Source organism: Pangasianodon hypophthalmus, chromosome 3, assembly GCF_027358585.1.
Source record: "Pangasianodon hypophthalmus isolate fPanHyp1 chromosome 3, fPanHyp1.pri, whole genome shotgun sequence".
Taxonomy (NCBI): Eukaryota; Metazoa; Chordata; class Actinopteri; order Siluriformes; family Pangasiidae; genus Pangasianodon; species Pangasianodon hypophthalmus.
In genome coordinates this window covers 26,331,580-26,356,035 of record NC_069712.1, presented here as the reverse complement: position 1 = coordinate 26,356,035, position 24,456 = coordinate 26,331,580, and the positions used below count along the sequence as shown (strand labels likewise).

Below are 24,456 nucleotides of genomic sequence, written 5' to 3'. Positions count from 1 at the left end.
TTTTTGACTTGTGGTTAGGTCTCGGTGCTCTCACCGCCATACCCTGGGTTCGATTCCCGCCCAGGGAACCGACCCCAACCACTGGGGTTGCACACGTCAGTGCAGGTCCCAATAAAAGTCCCGGATAAAATTGGGGAGGGTTGCGTCAGGAATGACATCCGGCGTAAAAACTGTGCCAAATCAAATGATCTGCTGTGGAGACCCCTAACGGGAGCAGCACAGAAGAAGAAGAAGAAGAACAAGAACAACTGACATGGACGTTTTTGATAAAATGTGTCCCTCAAGGAAACTTCACTTTTTTATTTTTAAAAAAGAATAATTTGACATTCATTTGCTTTAAGTGGATAGTCTCAGTAACCAAATTGTCAGGAGAACCTGCACAGAAACTCCACACAGACACCAACCTGAGCTCCTGAGGGTCCCAGAACCATGGCATGTGAGGCGGAGGTGCTATCTGCTGTGCCACCGTGTTGCCTGGTAGTAATTAACCATGTGAAAAAAAAAAAACCATGCTGGTCTTGAAAACGAAAGGAAAAATTTATTATGAATCTGTCTGAATTTGTGCATCGTTGCATATCTAACAAAAAACCAAAAGGAAACAAAAAGATCAAATCCCTTAATTGTTATTCTTTCCGCAGGATAAGATTTCCAGATGTTAAGTAATGCTGCTGGAGGATGTCTGCAGTAATTATGATCCATTCCTATGAGATATAAATCTTTATAAATCACAGACATGGGAGTGTCTTCCTAATAAAAATTCCATGTGTGCTACATACAGCTCATTTCATGTTCTTGACCTTTATTGTAAGAGCTTGTTGTGGGGATTGTGGCCATCGATATTGCGCTTGATGACTAATAGATCACATGACCATAATGTGTGTAGGCTGTATTTTATTGTTCTGGGTTTTTCTTCCCTTTGATAATATATTCCTAGAGATATTTTTGAGAATGTCATTTCTGTCGTAAAAATCTCTTACACTGTCAGTATTCATTCATGTTGTCATTAGAAGTGGAAAAGTGGCATGCTGAAGCAAAAAAAAAAAAAACAGATGGAAAAGCATTTGTGTGATCACTGTAACAACCGAAACATTCTTTGGGTTTCAGTCAAAAGGAAAAAATAAACTTTGTTTTACATTTGAAGCATTTACACTCTCTCTCTCTCTCTCTCTCTCTCTCTCTCTCTCTCTCAGAAATAAAATGCTGATATTGGGGACTCATGTCGAACGTGCATGAAGAGAGAGCTGCCATGATGATAGCCGCTGGGGAACTGCAGCCGTTTGTCCCGTTCGGCCGTGAGCACTGCCAACGCCACCCAAGCGCCGTGAACCTCCAGCTGCGCCAGCTGCAGCCTGCCCCCGAGCTCTGGTGCTCTGACGGAGCAGCGGGACTCGTGGGCTCCTTGCAGGAAGTCAGCCTCCAGGAGAGAGAGAAAGTAGGTAGCACTCTTCACCAACACTACACTCTTCCTGCAGTTAAGCACGGATATCCCTGCTCTCACACACCTTGGCGTTTATGACCTGGATTAGTTGCATGTGCTGTTTGAGAACAGCATGTGACATGTATAGGATGAAATATTTCTATCATTTGTATGGTGTTTGTGCAGTTTTTACTAGGAAATTCATTGTACAGTGCAGACAGACGTCTTGTGAAAAATCCCCGCAGTTTACATTGATGTTTGTCTGGCAGGAGTCCTGGCAGCTGAGGAAAGGCTCCGATGTGTTGACTGATGAAGCCGAGTATGAAGAGGAGCTGTACGTGGCCGGGCACATGGTCATCTGGAGCCGTGGGACCAAGAGTCAAGCTTCCTACGTGTACAAGGCTTTCACTGTGGACAGCCCAGTTCAGCAGGTATCAGTAATATGGTACGGGTGGGGAAAATTAGGAAACACGCAATCACTTAATCCATTTAAAATGTGGAATATAGTAACATGGATGCTGATTACATTTAAAAATATTTTAAGGTAATGAGTAATCTGTATGCTTTTTAAAGACTTACTTTTTAACATAAGTTTACTGACATTGAAAACTGGAATTATGCAGTAATGTGATTGTTATATAATGTAAAAAAATTAAATAAATAAAGATCAACTCCAGTGGATTATATGGAAAAGGTAACAAAAACATGATCTTATTTTTAATCATTCTGATGAGGACCATGATGTCAGCTCGTACAGGGAGCAGGGTTTATTCATTTCCATGCATGGTTGTGCTGGTTAAAAAAAAAGTCAAATCTGGAAAGGTATAATTTTATAGGGTGGTAGGCTATAAATGAGAAATATTAGAAAACAGTAAGAAAGTTTTAATGCTGTTTCTGCCGCGGTAGTGAAAAACCTCATAGGCAGCTGATGTATTTGTCTTTGTTAATACAGTGAATATAAAAACACACCCCTGTTAAAATAGCAGGTTTTTGTGAAGTAAAAAATTTAACCAAGATAAATCATGTCAGATCTTTCTGCATCTTTAATGTCAAACACAAAAATGTTTTAGGAAGAAAGAGAAAAACTTACAATAACCTGGTTGCATAAATGTGCACACCCCTTAACTAATAGTTTGTTAAAGCATCTTTTGCTTGTAAAACAGCACTCAGTGTTTTTGGGTAAGGGTGTACCAACTTAGTACAATTTGATTTGGCAGTTTTATTCCACTCTATCTTGCAAAAATGCTCCAGATCTGTCAAAATGCAAAGGGATCACTTTGGCCATTCCAAAAAGATCAGCGTTTTCTTCTGAAACCATTCCTTTTTTTTTTACCTGGATTTGCGCTTTGGGTCGTTATCATACTGGAAGGGGAGATTTTTCTCCATCTTCAGCTGTTTGTGGTCTGCAGATTTTGTGCCAAAATAGATTAGTATTTGGAGCTAACCATGATTCCCTCTATCTTGGATAGAGCCCCAGTCCCAGCTGAAGAAAAGCAGCCCCATAGCTTGATGCTGCCAACACCATGCTTCTCCACGGGTATGGTGTTCATTGGGTGATAAGCTGTCTTGTTTTTGCAACAGACACATCTTTTAGAATTATGCCCAAAAAAGTCTGATCAGACCATAACACATTTTGCCACATGGTGTCCCAAAATGTAGGCAAGCTTGGATGTTTTTTCTTATTGTGAGTAAGGGCTTCCATCTAGCCACCCTACCCCATAGTCCAAACATGTGAAGAATATGAGAGATTGTTGTCACATGCAGGAAGTGACCAATCCTTGCCAGAAATTCCTGCCTGCAGCTCCTTTAATGTTGCTCTTGCCAGCCTCCCTGATGAGTTTTCTTCTCGTCCTTTTATCAATTTTGGAGGGACGTCCTGTTCTTGGTAATGTCACTGTGGTGCCGCAATTTCAGGCCCTTTGGTGGCTTTCACTGTGTTCCATAGTATGTCTAATGTTTTGGAGATTCTTCTATACCATCTCTTAAACGATATCTTTCGACGATGACATCCCCTACATGCTTTGTAAGCTATTGGCAGACCATGGATTCAGCAGTCAGATGAAACCAAGAGGATGTCAAGAAAATCTAAAGATTTCATTTTGTTTTCTTGAATGCGGCACACAGAGCTTCATTTTGGTGCTTTCTCCCTATTATTACATAAGTATATTGTGCAAATTGTCTGTATAAAATATAAGGTCAGATCATTATAAACATGCATTACCACTGTATACGACCAAATAAAGTTTATGAGCTCGAAGAAATAATCTTCGTGTGCGGCAAGCCACGTTCCCCCATCAGGTTTAAAACGAGCATTAAAGTGGCGCCAGTTGTAATGTTTTAATAAGCTTTTAAAATTTAATTTCTTTTACAATTCGTTTGAACACATGCAGAGCAAAAACAAAGACGTGGGAGAGACAACACAGCCGGTGTTATAGAACTGCCAAAGACTTTCTGCCATTATATTTTGTTGATGGCGTAAGAACAAGATGCTTTATAGAGTCGTGATCAGCTCTCTGGAATTAACGCCTTCATTTTGTCCTATGAGAATTTGGAGTTGTGAAAATGACCCAAACACACATCACTATGTAGTTTCTGCAGCTAATATGTAGCATAGGATGTGATTCTGTGGGTTCGCCCACCTTCACCAGTGATTATGTTAAGGAGTACAGCAGTGATATAGACACAGGGCAATGGCAATAGCAAAATAGGCCACTGGAGTTGCTCTTTAAGGTATTTATGTAGCTTATGTAAAATACTGAAGCTTATTTCTTTCTATTTTACTACACTTTATATAGGCCCTGTGGTGTAATTTCATTGTTCCTCAATCCCGGAAAGAGGGTAAGCCCCCTTTGCATTGTTGGCTAGAGTGCCTACATATGTTCTCTTCGTGTGCCTGTAATTGTGATCCTTTTGTAAATGTTGCTAAAATTGAGCTGTCTCTCTGTTTGAACCTCAGAAAAGGACACAGTTGAGCAGAGTGTCTGTATAGTTCAAAGCACGTGTGTGAATGTACACTCTGTGAGTGGGAAAGACTTCATCTCCCCACTGCCGTTTCAGGTAAAGTGTTCCAGGTGTACTGTACCATCATTGTATTCGTGCTGTATCAGTATTTTATGCCAAATAATGTTCAAAAACGTCCCAATTATATAGCTCAGTATGTAAATATGTTTAATGGGCTTATAATTTATTGAAAATATTCTGAAAGTTTTTTGCAGAGGACTTTCTTGTATATTGTTCGTTAGTACTGTGTAGGATTTTTACCATATTATTATGTTTTATATGTTTTATTTTGTTTTATGTAAGTGCGCTTTTGCTCAGTTTAATTCGCTCAGGTGAGATTTGTATCAGGAAAAGTGCGGATGTCTTCTGGGCGTATTGGACAAACATGAATTAGTTAGTGTATATATTTAATAATTTAGAACTTTAGTCAGTAGTCCAAAGGTCTGAATCTACTAGCAGTTATAAAAAATTATATTTCTCAACATTGTTGCATATTCTATCACTAATACAAATAAAATAATTTTTTAAGCATCAGCATGATAACATATCATGTACAAATGTTACCATTTGAATGAAGTTTGATCGTGCCTTTATATATGCAATTTAGGTCTCCTTTTTGTGGCCCACTAAGTATGGATTGCTTTTTGAGCGCAAAAATATCACGTCTGATGCTCCATTGAGCCCATCAAGGTACTTATTTCTTAGTTTTTCTCCTCACTGGCTAGTGGTGATTTTGGCAGCCCTGTTATTTTATCTTATCTACACATCAAATCTATACATTTAATTGAATTAAGCTGAGTTAAGGTGCATATGTTTTAATTTGTGTGTTTTTTTTTTTCCTGGTCAGGGAGCCTCTTCCCACCCTCTTTAGCATGCTCCATCCTCTGGATGAAATAGCCCCTGTTGTCTGCAAGTCTACAGGTGAGAGGCAGTCTGTTTCTCCTCTTATGAGCTACAGTCTCTGCCGTTCCAATATTTCTGATCACCTAAAAACTGGGTGGTCTGCTGACAAAGGTGCCATGTTGTTGTTTAAGTTGTTTAACACATCTAGATGTAATATCAGGAAATGAAAGCTGAAATTCTGATCTGTCGTCTGATATTCATCTTTTGATCTCAAACCCAAATGTTTTCAGTGTATAACAAAAACAAAAGAATTGGTCTTGCCGTTCCAATACTTTCGGCAGAGACTGTCTATGGAGGCAGTGTTATCCAGAGTTTAACCCATTTGTCTGGCTGTGGCAGGGCTGTTTGAGACGCAGCGGCTGCAGTATGTATCCGACAGCGCACTTCGAGTGGTGTTCTCCTGTGGTGAACCCTCCATCATCATGACCTATGATACACTGCAGTGCAGTCATACTATCTGGGCTCTGCGCAAAGTCACACCAGAGGTAATAGTGATCCAGCTATGATGTTCCTCTTTTCCCTTGTGTTCGGTACTTAAGTATATAGCAATGCAATTTATTTGTCATGTTCATTAGATAATATATTATCTATGTTCATTAGATAATATATTTTTTTAAGACTCTCCCTTAACAATCCTATGTAAATGATGACTGTGTGTATAAATCACAGCTGAAGTTTTACCCTGCAGGAGCAGTCTACAGTTCTGAAGTGTCCCAGTCAGGATGGGCCGGCTCAGACCCCCACAGCCGCACCCACTTTCCTTGGCGCCCACCTGAGGAGTGTGAGCCGGCTAGACTCCCCCGGCTCGCCCCTGCACTGCCATGCCCTGCACAACCAGAGCCGTGTGCCCTCCTCACCCGCACTGCACTCCCGTGCACACTCTCCCAATATCTCCAACATGGCCGCTCTCAGGTCAGACAGGCTCTGCACTCGCCAAACATCTCACAGCTCATTTAAACACCTCCTCACAGTTACTGGAGTATTTCCACTTTATTTCTCAATTTCCACTTTTGTTAAGATACTTCAACACTGACAGCATCTTACTGACTAATACCTACATTCTGTAAGTTGTGAAAAACATTACAAGTGTAATAGCAGCATGATATTAATATACGTATATGTATTAATATATGTGTTGTGTTCACGACATAAAATGTAAGTGGATCAGAAAATCCTATCCAGAACCGCCCCAGAGTTTCAGGCCCCAATGCAGATGCTCACTATAAGATCCCTAATTATACATCTTATAGGAAGACAGTATTTCTTATAGGAAGGCAGTATATCTTATAACCCAGCATATTGTATTTGCAACAGTATTTCTAACATGAGTGTTTTTCGTTGCTGTGTGTGCTTAATAATTAGCCGAGCCCACTCCCCTGGCATGGCGGCACCTTCTTTTACGGGAGCACAGCGCTTCAACATGTCATGCCACTCACCATCAGCCCGTGGACACAGCCTACTGGCATCCCCCAACAGTACCCTGAATGAAACAGCCCTGATGCCTGAGATGGAGCCCATCCTGCCTGACCTCTGCATTGAGCAGCTGTGGACAGAGACCACTAGTTCCTACAGGTTAGTCACAACCCTTACTTTCTAAAGAAAAAGCAGAATTTCTGCTTGATCAAGTGTTGTTGGAAATGCCCTAACCAAATAATTTCCCTTTCAAAGTAATGACTTTTATAAAATGGTTGAACTCTTATTCGGATTTGTAAACTGGGTCAAATTTGCTAAACCAGCATTAAGTTCATATTTTCTATCATTTAAAACATTTTTAAATACCGTCATAAAAAACTGATTCAGAGAACATTACATATGACCTCAATGATCTTACAAAATAGGATCAAACCACCTAAACCTATATGATGTGAAAATTATCAGAGACGAGGTGATAACAAGAAACTTGACCACAGAATCTATATGCTAAGGTAAACAGGTAACCATTCAGATCACTCAAGGTGTTTCCCAGTTCTTGAGCCTTTCATAATTTACAGTTTGCCCCTTGGTCACATAATTGGCTGCCATGGCCTCAGTTTTCGCTGTTATGCAGATGTCACTCAGAGCTTTTATTAGTTCTATCCCTGCTATTCCTCCTCCTCCATCCTCATTCTTACCATCTGTATCCATGATGTCATGAGCTCCAGTTTTTCTCAGTACTGACCAAACAGAAGTTCTCAATCTCTTTTTAGTGACCTCTGTTTCTGACCTCTGTAATTGATATTGAAGTCCAGGTTAAACCCTAAATCTGTCTGTAATATTGGTGTAATTATTTTTGACTCATCACTTAATTTTGATTCTCATATTAGCTCATTTACAAAGACTACCTTCCTACACCTTTGCAATATTGCTAGACTCTTCCAATATTAAACACTAGTTCATACCTTCATCAGTTCTTGCCTTGGCTACTCTAACTCATTTTAATGCTCTTCTTTCTAAACTTCTTCTAAACACACTAAATTACAATTCAAAACGGTTCTCAGTCACAAAAAAAAAAAATCAGCCCACATCACACACACACTATATAAACTGCACCGGTTACCTGTCCCTTTCTGTATTTAGTACAGAGTTCTTATAATAACCTTCAAGGCCATCTATGGTCTTGCACCACGGTACATTTCTGGCTTTATTCATCCCTATACCCCAGCCCACACACTTATGCAGCGCTCGAATTGACTCGAAAGTTGAAACTCTGAATTGTCATTGTCAATTGTTGGGCTCTGTGCCTTCGGGGAAAAAATGTGGATGCCTCTAAGTTTGTTTTTTGTAAACAATAATTCGAGCCAGCTAACTGTGATGCGTGATGTATACTTTCCTCCTTAAAACAGTGAACTGTATAGTCAGTGTTCTAGATTTAACAAGCTTATATGCCTGTATGTTAATTGATTTAACGCAAATACTTGTATATACAGCATTCAGTCATTTAAAAGTAAAGAAGTGCTACTTTGTGTACTGTTGATGCTGTGAGTAGCTATGTTGATTTGATGTCACATGCTTAACTCAGGGTTAAGGAGACTTTCCTGACTTTCCAAGTAGAAATTCTGCATTGTAGGGGCGTTTTTTTTTTTTTTTTTTTTGGTAGTCAGAGATTGCAAATTTTGCATTAAGAGCTTAATTCGAATGCAGCAGGGTGAAAGCAGGATGTTTAACATTATATCAGCCTGCCTTTGGAATTATTTTCCTCAAAGTCTTGGTGATCTCTCCTCTATTTCAGATTTTAAAGCTGAACTAAAAACACATCGGTTCACTCACTCCCATTCCAATTCATCTGCCCCTTACTGTGTGGTTGCTCCTGTCTTTGTCCTTTATCGTGTCCCTTTATTTATACTTATTCTATCACAACTATTAATTCTGATTCATGTATTCAGACATGTTTGTCATTTTTATTTGTTCTATTTATCTTGGTCGTATTTTGTTGCAAACAAGTTATTTGTGGTTTCTGTCAAGGATTTTTAAAGTGACCTTATGTTTGAAAAGCTGTATATAAATGAAATGATTATGTACTCTAATTTATATGTTTGTTTAGGGAGAAGAGCTGCCAAGCATCCAAAGTGTTCATTACTTCTGACCTGTGTGAGAACAGATACCTGTGCTTCCTGGTTGAATCCCACCAGCAGCTCAGGTTTACCTTCTCATTTGTTATTAAAAATGTGCTTTCTACATAGACCTGCTTTTTGGCTAGACCGTATAGTGGTTCTAATGAGCTTTTACACAGCTTTCTTGTCCACTCTCCTGTGGTTCTTCCAGATGTGTCAAGTTTCTTGAAAGCAATGAAACTTCCCAACTCATATTTGCCTCAGTTACTTCCATTCCGGCCAAAGACGCTGCACCTTTGGAGGTAAGGAAACGAGCCCAAGGTACACAAATGGAGACAAAAATGTGATAAATGTGAAAGTGTTGAAATGATCAGGAATAAAATATAAATGTTTAGTTGTCTGTAGAATCAGAGTCAGTGTTCATTAGGTGCCCTTTTACATCAAAGATTTATACAGAAATGAAACTTATAAAGCTCAGGACAAGCAGTTAGAGATATTACATCCATAACCTATAAGTGTTAAAACTGTGCAGTTCTCATGGCAATAAGTGTTAGGACAACATATAAAATAAAACTATTATTAAACTTAGTTTTTTGAGAGGTCTTTTTTTTTTTTTCTTTTTTTTTTTCTTTTTTTTTTTTCTTTTTTTTTTTCTTTTTTCTTTTTCAAATAAAAGAACATTACCCTTTGTGGTACTAGTATTTTATTAGCAAATCTAAATATCATGATATATATTGAATATTAAAAAATTGATTGAATTGTGATGCTATTTTTGTTACAGCCCTCATCCCTAATTCTTAGTTTCTATGTGTGAACTTTTATTCTTGTTTTTATAGGACATAGATGCTTTGCTGGTATTAGAGACCAATGGCAGCTTGGTGTTATACACAGGAGTCACACGGGTGAGCTTCAATTTGTGCCATCTAACTTTCAGTGTACTTAATTAAGTCTGTCCAAAAACCTGTCTAAATTTTTAAAAATAAATAAATAAATAAAATAATTAATTAATTCAAATGGATCCTATACTCCAGTGTGAATGAGTGTCTATAGACGTCTATAATTATAAACAGTCTTCTTTATCTGCGACCAGTTTCTGTCTTCTTTATCTGTAATCAGTTCAGAAGTAAGTTTTACGTCAACAAACCTGTTATTTTAATATGGCATTTGACATTGCTGCTTATTTGAATATGACAGCGTATTCTAAATCGAAATGAGTGAAGTGTGTATATGTGGTGTAGTCATAACTGTAGTTGTCAAATCTAGATAACAGTCCCCAATTACTGGTACAGAAACTGCTAAGTAATCTTTATTTAAACGCCACACAAATGAAACACAACACATCAAATTAATCTTCCAACAAGAAAGCTGAAGTTTCTGACTGCATGAATACAAGTCTCATTTACAGTGATGTTTTTCTTTTATCACTATCTCTACAGAGACGCCCCACAGCCACACAACAGTACATTTACACAGAGGATGCATATGTGCCGTAACTAGCTAACTTACTTCAGCAAGATAAAAACCAGCTGAGCTCTTTGTGTCGGTGCTGTAAACAGATTATCTTTAGCTCCTAACGTGACCACAACTAGACGCTGAACGGCTCAGCTCGGCAACTTGGTGATATAATTTTTTAAATGCAGTTTATCTTATATGCAAAGTCCTCAAGCTTATCCCTATACCCTATCCAGTACTTATACCATGAACTGTATTATTATTTCTTTTTATACATCTAATTTCTATAGAACCTTACAATCAGCATAACAACAATTCTGTTATCATAGCTTTTCCTCGTTATCCATATAGAGCTAGCATTAGCTAGACTTTTGCCAGATACAAGGTCAGCGCAGTATAGGAATGAAAAATTCCCTACATGGTTTTACAGTGCCATGACATTCAGTGACATTGACTCAGACTATAAGATTACATTATGTTGCAAATTTGCCATGGAACTTCACTTTTATTCTTTTTGAATGATAGAAATACATATTTTTGCACTGCAAAAAAAAAAAAAAAATTCACACCCAAAAAAGATGTCCTATGATTAAATGAAACCTTTTTTGTCCTAAGATTAAATGTCATAATGTGTCTGCATCATAATGATTATTCAGTAGTGGTATCTGGTGCTTTTAAACTGGAAGGAAAGTACTATAATTTTGCTTTAGGTTTGTTGCTTAAATGTCCCGGGTTAGTACCAACTGCCTATCAAAGAAGTGTAATATTGTCAAAAATATACTTTTGAAGATTGCGCTTAGAGTATGTAATACTCTGCATGCAGTTTTTAAGGTCTTCTGTAATTTAGAAGATTTTTCTTCTGCTGCTTTGTGTCTGGCATTAAATCATTCAGTGTTTCTTTATAGCAAGAATTTGGCAAGTCCCAGATGTCACAAGTTTTACAATTATGGCTATGTTTATACATTTTTATGGAGTTAGAGCCTGAAAGTGATTGTGTGCCCTGTCATGACTCTGTGATTATCTCATTATTCCGTAGAAAATGACAGGCTTGTATTGTAAACATGTTGTCCTCCTGCAGCTGAGAGGGCTGATTTCATAGCTGAGGCTGGCCATAGATGAAGCTCACATGAAGTTGTCTCTTTTCTTCATAGGTGAGCAAAGTGTTTGTCCCTGGTCTTCTGTCACCAACCTTTGGTTTGCCAAACCCCCTGCCACACTTAAACACCCCCCTGGAGAACGTGAGCACTCCGGCAAAAGCAACCGTCCAGCACATGAGTAGGCTTGAGGAGGTACATAACAGGGATCTTTCGAGGGAAACAATCTTATTAACATTATTAAGAGTAATCTGTATCATTATTTGAGTGAGAGAAGCATGAAAAATCCTGACATGCGGATATTTATTAGTACAATGATAAATGCAATTAATGTTCTCTCCATAGGTCTGAGGTTTGGATCAATAAAAGGATCTGTTTAAATTTAGAGTTACTTTTAAAACAAATGCACCTTCATTAATCAAAGGCTGTCTAAACAATGAAATTGAAAAGCTTTGCTCCTTTCTTAACCTAGAAGAAGTCAGAGATTATATTATATTGATAAAAATAGCAAACACAAAACAGAAAAAAATCGTCAGTATAAGCTGACAGGAAAGGAGCTTTCGAGCAAATTGAATCAATTCTACCACTTAATATGAAGGATAACTTTACATTGCACTAATCACATTCACTGTGGCTTTTCCGTCTATGCTTTTCCATTTCTGTAACACTGTCACAGTTGTGTCCGATGCCTTCTAACTGTAATGTGAAGTGTCATGTTTTTATCCAAACCTCCCACACCCATCTTTTCCCACGGCCTTTAGTCCGACATGCCTTCCCCTGTGTCAGAGATGAGAACAGTGCAGCATCATGAGTCATCATGGCTAGAGGATTCTCCGTTCCAGCAGGCAACGCCACATATCCAGGCCCTGCGAGACCCAGTCAGCAACCGTCTCACACTGGTCAGCAGCCAGCAATCAGTACTCACTCACGCACACAAACACACACACACGCGCACACAGTTTTACTGATATAGGGCCAGTGTTGAGCCAGGGGACCAGATAACCTTTCTAAAAACCAGATGGAGGGCTGAGCATTTACGTTGTCACAAGTGGGAGTAACCAATTCATTTCCTCTCTCGTTCAGTGTGCTGCAATGGCAATAAAAAACCAAACCGTACAGAACAGATGCAATAAATATAAATTTGTTGCAGTAACTAGTGATACATTGTAACAGTGACTTATAGCAGCATGTACAGATGAATGGACTTTATATTAATAATCAGCATCGGTGCTCTAAAATTTGTGTACCCTTTTGAATCCCCTAAATCTCAAAGCCTGAATCTCTGAAGCATTTTTTTCTACATATGTGAGCACTTATGCTTCCAAGTGGTTCAATCCATACCAGCTGTGTTAGAGGCGCATAAGATGTGAGGCCATGTGTCACCCTGTGCTTGCCCTCTCTATCTTTTTATTCACTTGTGTGTGAGTGAAACGTAACTTCCGTAGAAATCCAGTGAAATCGCACTTTATATACACACGTTGTATATACTGTGGAGTTTTTAAAATACTAAATTACAAAAATGTCTTGATTGTGTAACCTGTAGTGGTGTAGAAAAAATGTTTTTTGGTCATCCATAAGTATGATTAACGTACAAAGACTATACAAAGGCTGTTCATGCACTGCATGTATACACTATATGGTGTACACTAGATACAAAAGAACGTGGGCACCTGACCATAACACTCATATGTGAGCTTTCTCCAAACTGTTGCCACAAAGTTGGAAACACACATTTAAATACAATGTCTTTTTATCTTGTAGCATTAAGATTTCTTTTCAGTGGAAATAAGAGGCCTAAATCTGTTCCAGCATGACAATGCCCCAATGCACTAAGCAGGTTCCTTGAAGACATAGTTGGCCAAGGTTGGAGTGGAAGAACTCGAGTGGCCTGCACAGATCCCTGACCTCAACCCCACTGAACACCTTTGGGATGAGCTGAAATGCCAGTGAAGTGTAGAGTTTGTGCTCTTTGTCCACGCTTTAATCCAATAGCAGTGTGATGAACCTGACGTTCCTGCAGAAAAGGCCATCAACGTCTATGAAGTAAAGCAATTCTATAATAAGAAATGCGACGAGATTGGAGCTTATTCTGTGGACACACGGTGCAAGAGAGAAATATCCTCTGGACGAGTTGCCAGTCCACTGCAGGGCATCTCACACACGCACACACATGCTCATTCTATCTTTAGAGTACACATTGCACCTACTGGCACGTTTTTAGAAAATGAGAGGGAACCGGAGACTTGCATAAAACTCATGAGAAACTCCAACCAGCAGTAACTGGAGCTTGAAGATCTAACCTGAGACCCTGCAGCTGTGAGGCACCGACTCTACCTGCTGCCCTCCAAGCTGATGTGTGATACTAAAACCTTTGTTTAAAGTGTTTGCTCTTTCAGGGGGTCATGCCTATTACTGAAAGCACAGGTTCAGACATACCATGTCATTTATTTTTCTTTTATTTTCTGTTTGTATGACTTGTATGATCACATTTTAGGCCAGGGAGGGCCAGATGCTTCCTCTGAGGCATGAAGCCACTACATCTTTTCAAACTGCTGATCATGCCATATCTTTGTGAGCTTGAACAGTGATGCGGACTTCCCTCTTCCAGATACACGAGTACACAGATTACCACAACTGGCAATTGGCACTCCAATGCTGAGTGGAATGCCGTGCTTCCTACCCCGGGGCCATGGATGCCTGTGGCATTGTCAAGACTCTAGAAATTCTAGCACCATGTATTCCTAAATGATATTCTTCCTCAAAGCTGATAACTACTCTTGGTTTATGATGTCCACACTGACATTATAGAAGCAAAATTGTGCAAAAGTGTGCATGCTCAGCCTGGAGCACCAGGAATCTGTCATGATGTTGACATAATTCATTTAACTCTGTCCTCTGTCTGCAGGGCCTGATTTGTCAGCACTGCTGAAGCATGTTTCACTGCCACGAGTATTTACTTTTAGACCTGTCACAACCATCTTTAATAGATTTTGGCTGACATGCCATTTGAATGGGTTTTTATAAAAGCTCTTATCATATAGCTTTAGGTCCTTTGGGTTGTCACTGGATTGTTTTCATTGATTTCTCTGTCACCTGTTGTTCTATATGATTATGATTTGTCCTCTTCTGCCTTTTTCTGTTTCAGGAACTGAGCAATGGCTCAATGCTGAGGATCACTATTCCTGAAGTAGCTACATCGGAGCTGGGTTAGAACACAAACACACATGCACACACTCATGTCACAGGCACTTGTGAGATTATGTATTAGATTGTATGCCTGGTCCTTCATTTTGTGCTTCATCACATCATTGCATAACATCACTAATTCCCTCACAAGTATAATATATTTCTTAGCTTGGAGCATGATTTTTTTTTAAGGCTGTTGCACTGATGCCCTTGATGCATATTGTGTAATTCCTAGAGAATTAGAAAACACCCCAGAAATAGCATACAGTCTGTCCAGTCATGTTGTTTGTTATAGCATCGTGGGCAGTTGTCTCATATATGCTTTCACTAATTGGCTTTTTGTTATGACCTGATCTCTTCATATTTTCTTCCTCAAAAATTATGGCATATTGTGACCTGTCTGTCCTTCTTTAATTGGGCATTTGATTTAGTTGAAAGGACTCCTTACTTCTAATAAAGTGACATTTTGACCAGTTTTGTTTTGACCTTTCGGAGTTTGTCTGCCAATTAAGATAATGGCGGATTCATTAGAAGCCTAATTGCTTCTTATGCATAGATAACGTGTTGTGTTGTATTCACCATGTTTGAACATTGAACTTAATGCAATTTTTTTCATGAAGGCTGTTAAATAATGAATATGAATGCTTTCATTGTGCTCCATTTTCCTTTCTTAATTATCCAAACTTTTGTTTAGCCTTTAAATATTTCTCCAACTTTTTTCTGTTTTGAAACTTTATATTACTCTTGGCAAGAGACTATTTCCATTTTTATGATTATTTATGATTAGTAATGTACATGCACACATCTTTAACCCACAATATGGAATGCAGATTTTCATATTTTATGGAACTTAAATTTGACCAAGTGTAAATCTTTCATACTTCCTGCTGTTGGAATTAATCCTTTTGTACTCCTACCTTCAGCATAGTTCCAAAGGGCCTCCTCTCATGCTCCTCACTGCCTGTTCACCAAACAGCCCCCTCTAAATCCCCTATTGGCAGAGACCCTCCATCCTGCACTCATCTATTTCATCTATTTTCATTACCATTCCCCCCCTCTGTTTTTCTCCACCTACTCAAATCTTGCACAGCATGTTTCTTTTGTTCTTTTCATCATACCTCAGCTGCTTTCTTTTCAATCTGCTGCCTCCTCTGATTGGAACCTGCTCTAGTTAAACCTTTCACCCCCTCATTTTTATTTAGAATTGAAGGTTGAATTACATGTATGTATATTTTTGGAATCAAGCAATCAAGATGTGATTCAAGTGTTAGACCTTCAGCTTTAATTCAAGGGGTTTAAGAAAAATATTGCATTAAGCATTTAGGAATTACAGCCATTTTCACAGGCTCAGAAGTAATTGGACAAACTAGCAATCATAAATATTAGGACTATTTTTAATACTTGGATGCAAATCCTTTGCGGTCAGTGATGGCCAATGCAGTCTGTTTTGTTTTTTCAGCCTAATGATGGCCTCCTTTACTTGCATTGACACCTCTTTGGACCGCATATTGAGAGTTCCCATGAACAGCTACCAAATGCAAATTCAACACTTCGAATCAACTCTAGACCTTGTATCTCCTTAATTTGTCATTAAATAATGAGAAAACAGGCCACACCTGGTCATCAAACTGCTTATCAGTCAATTGTCCAATTACTTTTGAGCCTGAGAAATTGGTGGAACTGTAATTCCTAACTGGTTAATGCAATATTTTTGTTAAAAGATCCCGTGAATTAAAGCTGAGAGTCTACACTTCAGTCACATCTTGATTGCTTCATTTCAAATCCATTGTGGTGGTGTACAGAGGCAAAATTACGAAAATTGTGTCACTGTCCAAATACTTATGGATATATATATATATATATATATATATATAAACACACACTGGTGAGCCATAACATTAAAACCACTGCCTGATATATCCCACCCCTTGACAAGTGCCACTGTAACGAGATAATCAATGTTATTCACTTCACCTATCAGAAGTTATAATGTTAGGGCTGATCAGTGTATTTCCTTCAACTTGGCCATGTTTGACGGATTTAGTCAGGAATGAAGTAGTGACTAATCTACTCTCATTTGTGTCTAGGTTTATTAATTTACTAATGCCCAGTGTGTTTTCAGTGAAACGATGCCTACAAGCCATTCGGTTCATTCTGCCCAAAGACACAGCTATGAAGGTGCTGGTGAAGTGGTACAATATCTACAATGCTCTCGGAGGTCCCAGCATGCATCAGGAGTGGAATCTGTTTGTCACATGCTTGATGACACTAATGGGCTACAACACGGAACGTCTGTCGTGGACACGAAATGTCAGTAATGTTTGTATATGTGTGTTAAGGATATATGAGATGGCTACTATTATTAGTGTAATTGCTTCATAGTAATGTTGTAACGATGTGTGCTGCAAGAAGTGCGCGGAGGTCACTAATCCGTGATGTTGACTCATGAGCCTCTTCCTCCTCAGCTCCATTTTGAAGTGCCCCTCTCACCGGTAATTGCTCCTAAGAAGGCACGTCCGGCAGATACAGGCTCAGATGAAGTAAGAGTTCGAAAAAACAGAGGGACCAGTGCTCGCTGATGTCTGATATGCTAGAACTTTGATAATTTAATAGTAGTTAAAATAAGATACAATTTGATCCAAACTGATGATCTAATAGTTTAAAGTTTTGCCTAAAATAGGCTGTTTTTAAAACACCTGCTTTTGGAAATCACCTGTCCATGATTTGAGGAAACTGAAGTTTAAACTGCACATTTCTGCAGAGTTAGTGAGCGAGATGCAGGCAATCCCTGTCATGTTTTACACTTTAACATTAACTTTCAAGATTTTCACTTTAACATTCATTGTTTTGACTCCATCAAGGACTGGACATACCTCTGTACTTCAGACTACCACTGCCAGGTGTCCGTGTATCCAGCCCCAGGCATGTCTGGTCTGGATGCAAAAGCGTCTGCTAGTAGCATGGATGAGAGCGGGCCAGCAGCAGAGCTGGAGCCCTCAGCTCTGCTCTTCACCCACATCCCAGCACTTTTCTATGTGCTCCATCTGCTGTATGAGGACCTAAAACTGGACGAGCTCCAGCGTAGCGGTGCCCGTGCCCTCGTGGGCCTCCTGCAACAGATGGCCAGGTACAGTAACTTGCATCGCAGTAAATATTGAACATTCCATACTTTTCATAACAGTAAGAGGAGTTAATGAAATAAAATGGTGGGGTGAATAAAATGCTTTGCCAATTCAGTTAAGGGTGAATGGTCAGATGAGAGATCTTGCCTAATTGTTACGAAAAAATGTCAAGAGCTTGATTTGCTTTTGTGTTCGACATAAACACAAGCTTGAGTGGGTCCTATTGTAAGTTCTAGTGTTCCAACTGTGTGTGGGCTGGAAGCCCCCCCTCTTACCCATTTAGTGCTTTTGTCCCAAGAACCCTGCTTTATTAAGGACACACACATTTTTCGATATGCATGTTTATTAAAGTGTTAAAGGATTTCAATAATCACTTGCCTATTGCTGTAGCCTTCCTGGGTTTTTGAAATATAGAATCAATACGAAGGCAAAATATTTTTGAGAGTAAGAAAAGGTTTGAGCTAGTAAATAGGTTTTGATAATGAAAAGTGATATTCAGAAAGATTTTTGAGCCTTTTAGAAGATTTGGGGAGGGGGTGGGGACGCAGCTTATAAACACATAAAGCAATATCAACAAAAGATTCTATAGAATCAGAATTCCTCATCATTATGCTCTACTATCCTGGCATGTAGGCATTGTCCTTGTAATAAAACCTACTACGTGCTCCAACTAACTGTGGTTTCATAATCAGTCTACATATTGATCATCTGACCCGCATGAACAGTCTGATCAGACAACTTCTTCCACTAATCCCCCTGCCCTCCTCATCTCATTAGGGACCTGCAACAGGAGGAATACATTGATCTGTACTGGCGTGATTACCCCTCATTCATCAAAAGCTTCAAGGAAACCTGCAAGATAGATCAGGGTAAGTACCTGATCAATGGCTTGGGGTCCCCTCATTAGCAGCCAAAGGCAAGTAAACAATGAATCGAACAGCCATGTTGGGTTATTCTCTGTGTTGCAGTCTTGAGAGTTGGGCATTGCTGCAGTCGTTAATGTTTAAATGAACGCTGTCTGTCTCTAAAGCTCAGATGGAGTTGATGAGCTGGCCAGTGTACCTGACTGGTGAAGTGCCCTGTGTGTTTGCGTGGCTCAGCAGCTGTCTGAGGGGACAGGAAGTGCCTCCATTCCCCTACCTGCCTGGCATTTGTGAAAGGACCAAACTGATTGTGTTGGTAAATTCCATAGATTTCTTCTTTTAAGAACTCGCCTTAAAAGCAGATACATTCATACAGCTCTCACAATATTGATGAAAATATAAATATGTTTAGCATCTCATTGTAAATTGTTCAGTTCAGGCCAACAAGATTAAAACATCCAAAATTTCCTAATGGAGGATGCTTCTACACAGCTGTATTAGAAAATAATGTTCATATCTCCAGTGTAAACTTTCTTATTGTGGTAAGGTTATGGATATAATTATGTTCGAACAAATGAAACACATACTAATGAAGGTCACTGCTTTGACAGAACTCTAACCTGGTCACATCCCACTAAATTCAGACACCATGTTCTGTGGAAATGTCAAGAATTTAGATGATACAGGTCTCCTAGCTAATCATAATGACATTTTACTAATGCTGCTTCCTTCCTGAGCAACCAAAGACATGTCCTTCTTGTGTGTGTGTGTGTGTGTGTGTGTGTGTGTGTGTGTGGGCGCCATATACTGTGTATATACTGTGCATATGTCAAGTGAAAAACATGTGAGGTGTGTGTTTGCATTGTTAAAGTTTTTCTGCTGTAATTTAAGCCATGGAAATGGAGGGATGAATCACTGGGGTGGGGGTGGGCATCTCTACCCATCAGGCCGAGTGAGATGACGCACAACCGCATAGAGGCGCTGACAAGCCACCTTGCAATTACGGACCGTGTTTACCCCAGTATCTCTCTCTATAAACTCCATTCAACCCTCTGTCTGGGCTGACGAAGGATTAGTGTCCATTAAATCTCTCTGACTCTACCACTCAGTCTGTTTTTTTTTTTTTGTTTTTTTTTAAATGAATACAAAAACTGAACAAAAGTTCTGATGTTCCACTCTGGCGTTCCAGTGGAATTGTTGTGGTGTCGTTTTATTTTAAGCCAAGTTTTCTCCTCTTCTTTACCCGATATGACATTCAGAGGTAGCATTCCCTTCTATTCTGTGGTTAGTATATACAGTAATGTGGTTGATGACTCCAGTCTTGGTTAGAAGCAGCACATACATGCTATTTCTCGCTAACATAACCAGAATGACTTTTAATGTCATTGCAGCTGAAAACCGAAACCACACGGGTGCTGTCCCGCTGTTAATGACAGTCATTTGCACATTTGTTCATTTTTTTTTCTTCTCTCCATCTGTCTCCCCTTTTCTGTCTCTGTCTGTCTCTCTGGCAGAGCTATGCGCTATATGTAGTGGGAGATGAAAAAGCTGCTTCATCTAATGTGTCTAAGTACCTGTCCAGGCTCTCTGCAGGTGAGCTGTCACTCTTCTGATGTGTGTGTGTATGTGTGTGTGTATACTTCCCCATTCCTTATACAAATTTCGTTGATGTAAGAGATCAAGGTTACTTGTATGAGCCTGAGGTTAATTAAACACAAAAGATAATTGATTGAGTCTGTATGCAGCACTTTTGCTTGTGCGTATATAAGACTTTTTGATCCATTCTATCTATCTTTTTTTTTTTTTTCTTTTTCCCCAGGGCAAAAGAAAGGTTTCAGTGATCCTGCTCTTAGAAGGTAATGATCAGATGATCTCTCAGAAAGGGTAAAATGTGCAATCGTAACAACTATAATTGTACAGAATGTCTGCACTTGGCATCAGAAGCCCTTTAATTTTCAGGCCGTGTGTTTCATGTTTGTGTATGTGTGTGCTTGCAGACAGAGCAGTGTGAAGCAGAGCGCTCCAACAGGCTGTCTCGCAGAGAAACTGGTGGTGTGGTTGACCTCTGAAGGTATGTTTGACATTCATAGTTAACTCCCTATCTTGTCATACTGTGATTCTGAAAACTAAATGTAGTGTACTGGCATTTTATTTGCATAGCCTATATAGACAGTATAATTAAAAAGTAGCAAAGTAACTGGTGCAACTATCTAATGTTTTGTTTTGCGTTTCATTTCAGGCTTTATGTTGAAGGATCTGGAGTCTGTGCCTTTTGGTGTGGCACTGCCAATCCGAGATGCCATCATCCAGTGCAGAGAACACCCCTGCTCCGATTGGTCTGAAGAGGTCTGTGCTCTGATTGGACGACAGGACTTAACCAAGCAGGCTCACAAGGTTTCCCTGGCCAAAGGAAAACCGGTAAGCAACCTAAAATAGCTTCCAGCTACCTACATAGTGACTAAGTAGGGTGCACAGAGCACTATATACCAGAGATGTTCACAAGTCATTTTTGCCGAGTCAAGTCTCAAGTCTCTGAGCTTCAAGTCTGAGTCAAGTCTTTAGTCATGCGCTTGTTGTTAACACTCAAACTGTTAGCTGTAGGTGTTGTATTGCACATAAGTGAAACACTGCAATATTATTTCTAGGTAAAGCACTGCTGTGCACATTGTAACTCAGGTTCACTCTGGTTCACTCAGGTGCCCCACTGATTTATTTAGCTATTTCAAAGGTAAAAACAATGCCAACGTGCCTGCCTTGTTTGCCTTTTATCTGTCCTGATGGTGGCATTGTTTTTAACTTTGACATAACTCATATAGATTTCATAGTGGAATCACTTTTTAGAGGTGGATGTTAGTTTTTGAGTTTGAGCACCACAGCCAACAATAGTCTAGTGATTGTGGTTGTGCATCCAACTGGCTGGCAACTATCTATTAAATATCAAGAATTATACATACTATATGTAGCAATTATACACACTATATGTAACTATATGCAAACATATAATTTTGCTAGATATTGGGCTGAATGGATAAAACACTATAACTAATCTACCCAGCATTTGTGGGTGTTTTAATGTGTTTTATAGAAACCTATACTAAAGTTCTCTGTTAACCAATTTGCTTGGGATATATCTAGTTTTTTTAACCAACATATTTTGATTGAACTTTGGCCCAGGACAACTTTCCCCATGATGGCAGCTTAACTATCTAACACGCAGGAGTCAAACTGGGCCTGCTGCCTTGTTTCGTATGGTCCTCGAGAATTTCCAAAAAATGGTATTCAAATGTACCTACTAAACATTTTCGCATCTAGTATTCAAACCAGACCTGTAGCGTGGTGACCACCCATGTTCTGCCCACTGACTGAAGTGCTGGTTAACACTGGCGCTTTTTTCTGCTACATTTGATGCAAGTCAGACCCGAGTCTAAAAATGATTCAGAAACACGTCAGGTGTTGGGCTTTAGAATGATTCCTGAAATGCATCACCCAGAGTAGAGACCTTTCAAATATGTTTTTAAAAAAAAAAAAAAAAAAAATGGTGGTTGAGCGTGAAGGCGAGAGATGAGCCTAAGAGGCTAAGGACGTGTGAGTTCTTCTCTTTCTTACTGTAATATATTTCCTATATTACAGATCCATCTGTTACGAGTTGCACTGTTGTTTATTTTTACTAGCTGACCAGTAATTTAAAAAAAGTGGACTAGTCATAATCTATACTTAAAACAAAAAACTGATCCAGGTCCAGTACACTTCAAAAAAGTGATATAATTTAAGGAATAAATTAAAACAAAAGGAAAACTCCTTTTCCAGTGTATCTTAAACAATATGCAGTTGACTGTAGAGATGGCTATATCTACATGTAGTATCTGTAATATTACATTTGTACTGGTATTTTTACCATCTGCTTGCATTTCTTTACCTCGGCTTCATTTTTTTTAGTCAAAATGTCAGAGCGGTACTAGTGAATAGCGTATACTTTAACCAGTATAATAAATGTTGTTAAAGGTATAAACAGTAGAACTCATACTAATATGTTAAAAAATGAATAGGCTCAGTTTTTTTTTTGTACTTCAAAGGCTCACAAAAATGCTGATGTGGCCCAGGCAGTCACTGTAGATGAAACCTAGATGCCGCATTACTGGCTGTTATTTTCTGTCATACGGCAACACCACTGCCACATTAGCAAGGGTGAGAATTGCTCATGAAACGGTGCAAGTCTATGGAGAGGTGCTGTTCTACCCTGATAAAATGAGCTGTAACTCCCTATATGTTCAAATCATTTTTACAAAATATGCTTTGTCATATGTCATAGATGTCATAGATTTAGGTTCCCTGGTGCACTAGTGGCTAGCATGCGGCGCTATCATCATGGTCCGGGTTCGATTCCCGGTCAGGAAACCAACCGCAGCCACTGGAGGGTTGCACGAGCCAGTGCGCTCTCAGTGCCAGTCCCAAGCCCGGAAATGGGGAGGGTAGCATCAGGAAGGGCATCCAACGTAAAACTTGTGCCAGTGTTTCACTACTACCTATATTTTTAAATCTCCTAACTCTTATTTTAAAAAACTATAATAATAGCCTGATAATACTAAATAGTCTGGAAATTCCAGAGTTATTTTTAAAATTCATTTAATAAGAAGGGAGGGGGGGGGGGGGGGGGGGGGGTTGGGGGGGGTCTCCAGGCTCGCTGGGACCCTGTGGAGGATAAGAGGTACAGAAAATGGATGGATGGATGGATGGATGGACGAAGGAATCAGCAGTAACATAAAAATGTTATATCTTCTGTATCCAAGGATACCTGTTTTTCCAACTCTCCTTAAGGGGATGCTCAAAGCACTGCTTCACGCTCCACGTTTTTTGTGCTTTACCGCTGAACTCTGCAAAAAGTAGCAAGTCAGTCAACATGCAACTCAAATCTGATTCACTAACTGAACTGAAACTCTCACCCATTACGCACTGCCATTAGGGAATACTGTTGCCATGAAGAGGGATACTTGGTCTGCAACAATGTTTAGGTAGGTGGTACGTGTCAAAGTAACATCCACATGAATGCCAAAACCCAAGGTTTCCCAGCAGAACATTGCCCAGAGCATCACACTGCCTCCACCAGCTTGTCTTTTTTCCCTTGGCGCATCCTGGTTCCATCTCTTCCCCAGGTAAGCGACGCACATGCACCCTGCTGTCCACATGATGTAAAAGAAAACATGATTCTTCAGACCTGGCCACCTTCTTCCATTGCTCTATGGTCCAGTTCTGATGCTCACGTGCCCATTGTAGGTGCTTTTGGGGGTCTGACCGGTATGCGGCTACGCAGCCTCATAAGCCGCAAGCTGCAATGCCAGCATTAACTTTTTCAGCAATTTGTGCTACAGTAGCTCTTCTGTGGGATCGGACCAGATGGGCTAGCCTTTGCTCCCCTTGCGCTGTCATCTAGCCATCACAATTTGGCCCTTGTCAAAGTCACTCAGATCCTTACGGTTGCCCATTTTTCCTCTTTTCAACTCATCAAATTCGTGCACTGATTATTTGCTTGCTGTCTAGTATATCCCACTCCTTGACAGGTGCCATTGTAACGAGATAAACAATGTTATCCACTTCACCTCTCGGTGGTTTTAGTTTTAATTTGGCTGGTGTGTGTGTGTGTGTGTGTGTATAAAAGATGGTAGCACTAAATGAGCCACTAGAATCTCCAATAACGAGCGAGGCAGATGAGGAAGAGGATGGTATGGCAGATCTTCATCCGGAGGTGACGGGGCTGATCTGGAGCCGTGACCTGCGTGTTCAGGAGGTTCGACGTCTGCTCCAAAGCTCCAGACCTGTACGGGTCAATGTCCCCCACCTGCCAGAGGTCAGCGACCATGAGTATATTGAGGAGAAGGAGAACAAGTAAGAGAA

General features: G+C 39.7%; 1 protein-coding gene across 2 annotated transcripts in view; it reads left to right on the top strand.

Annotated features, from left to right (window-relative positions):
- anapc1 (anaphase promoting complex subunit 1) overlaps positions 1–24,456 on the top strand; it is a 44,098-nt gene that overhangs the window by 1,069 nt on the left and 18,573 nt on the right. For both annotated transcript variants that reach the window (XM_034302838.2, XM_026939278.3), the window contains exons 2-26: positions 1,191–1,432; positions 1,687–1,848; positions 4,213–4,255; positions 4,374–4,474; positions 5,025–5,107; positions 5,265–5,338; positions 5,660–5,805; positions 6,009–6,232; positions 6,683–6,892; positions 8,841–8,936; positions 9,062–9,152; positions 9,687–9,752; positions 11,454–11,591; positions 12,158–12,295; positions 14,542–14,602; positions 16,705–16,892; positions 17,048–17,122; positions 17,444–17,709; positions 18,482–18,573; positions 18,735–18,883; positions 20,082–20,160; positions 20,387–20,423; positions 20,565–20,638; positions 20,807–20,985; positions 24,221–24,447. In XM_034302838.2, the coding sequence (XP_034158729.2) occupies positions 1,217–1,432; positions 1,687–1,848; positions 4,213–4,255; positions 4,374–4,474; positions 5,025–5,107; positions 5,265–5,338; positions 5,660–5,805; positions 6,009–6,232; positions 6,683–6,892; positions 8,841–8,936; positions 9,062–9,152; positions 9,687–9,752; positions 11,454–11,591; positions 12,158–12,295; positions 14,542–14,602; positions 16,705–16,892; positions 17,048–17,122; positions 17,444–17,709; positions 18,482–18,573; positions 18,735–18,883; positions 20,082–20,160; positions 20,387–20,423; positions 20,565–20,638; positions 20,807–20,985; positions 24,221–24,447 (3,215 nt within the window). In that variant the 5' untranslated portion in view covers positions 1,191–1,216. The remainder of the gene's footprint in view (positions 1–1,190; positions 1,433–1,686; positions 1,849–4,212; positions 4,256–4,373; positions 4,475–5,024; positions 5,108–5,264; positions 5,339–5,659; positions 5,806–6,008; positions 6,233–6,682; positions 6,893–8,840; positions 8,937–9,061; positions 9,153–9,686; positions 9,753–11,453; positions 11,592–12,157; positions 12,296–14,541; positions 14,603–16,704; positions 16,893–17,047; positions 17,123–17,443; positions 17,710–18,481; positions 18,574–18,734; positions 18,884–20,081; positions 20,161–20,386; positions 20,424–20,564; positions 20,639–20,806; positions 20,986–24,220; positions 24,448–24,456) is intronic.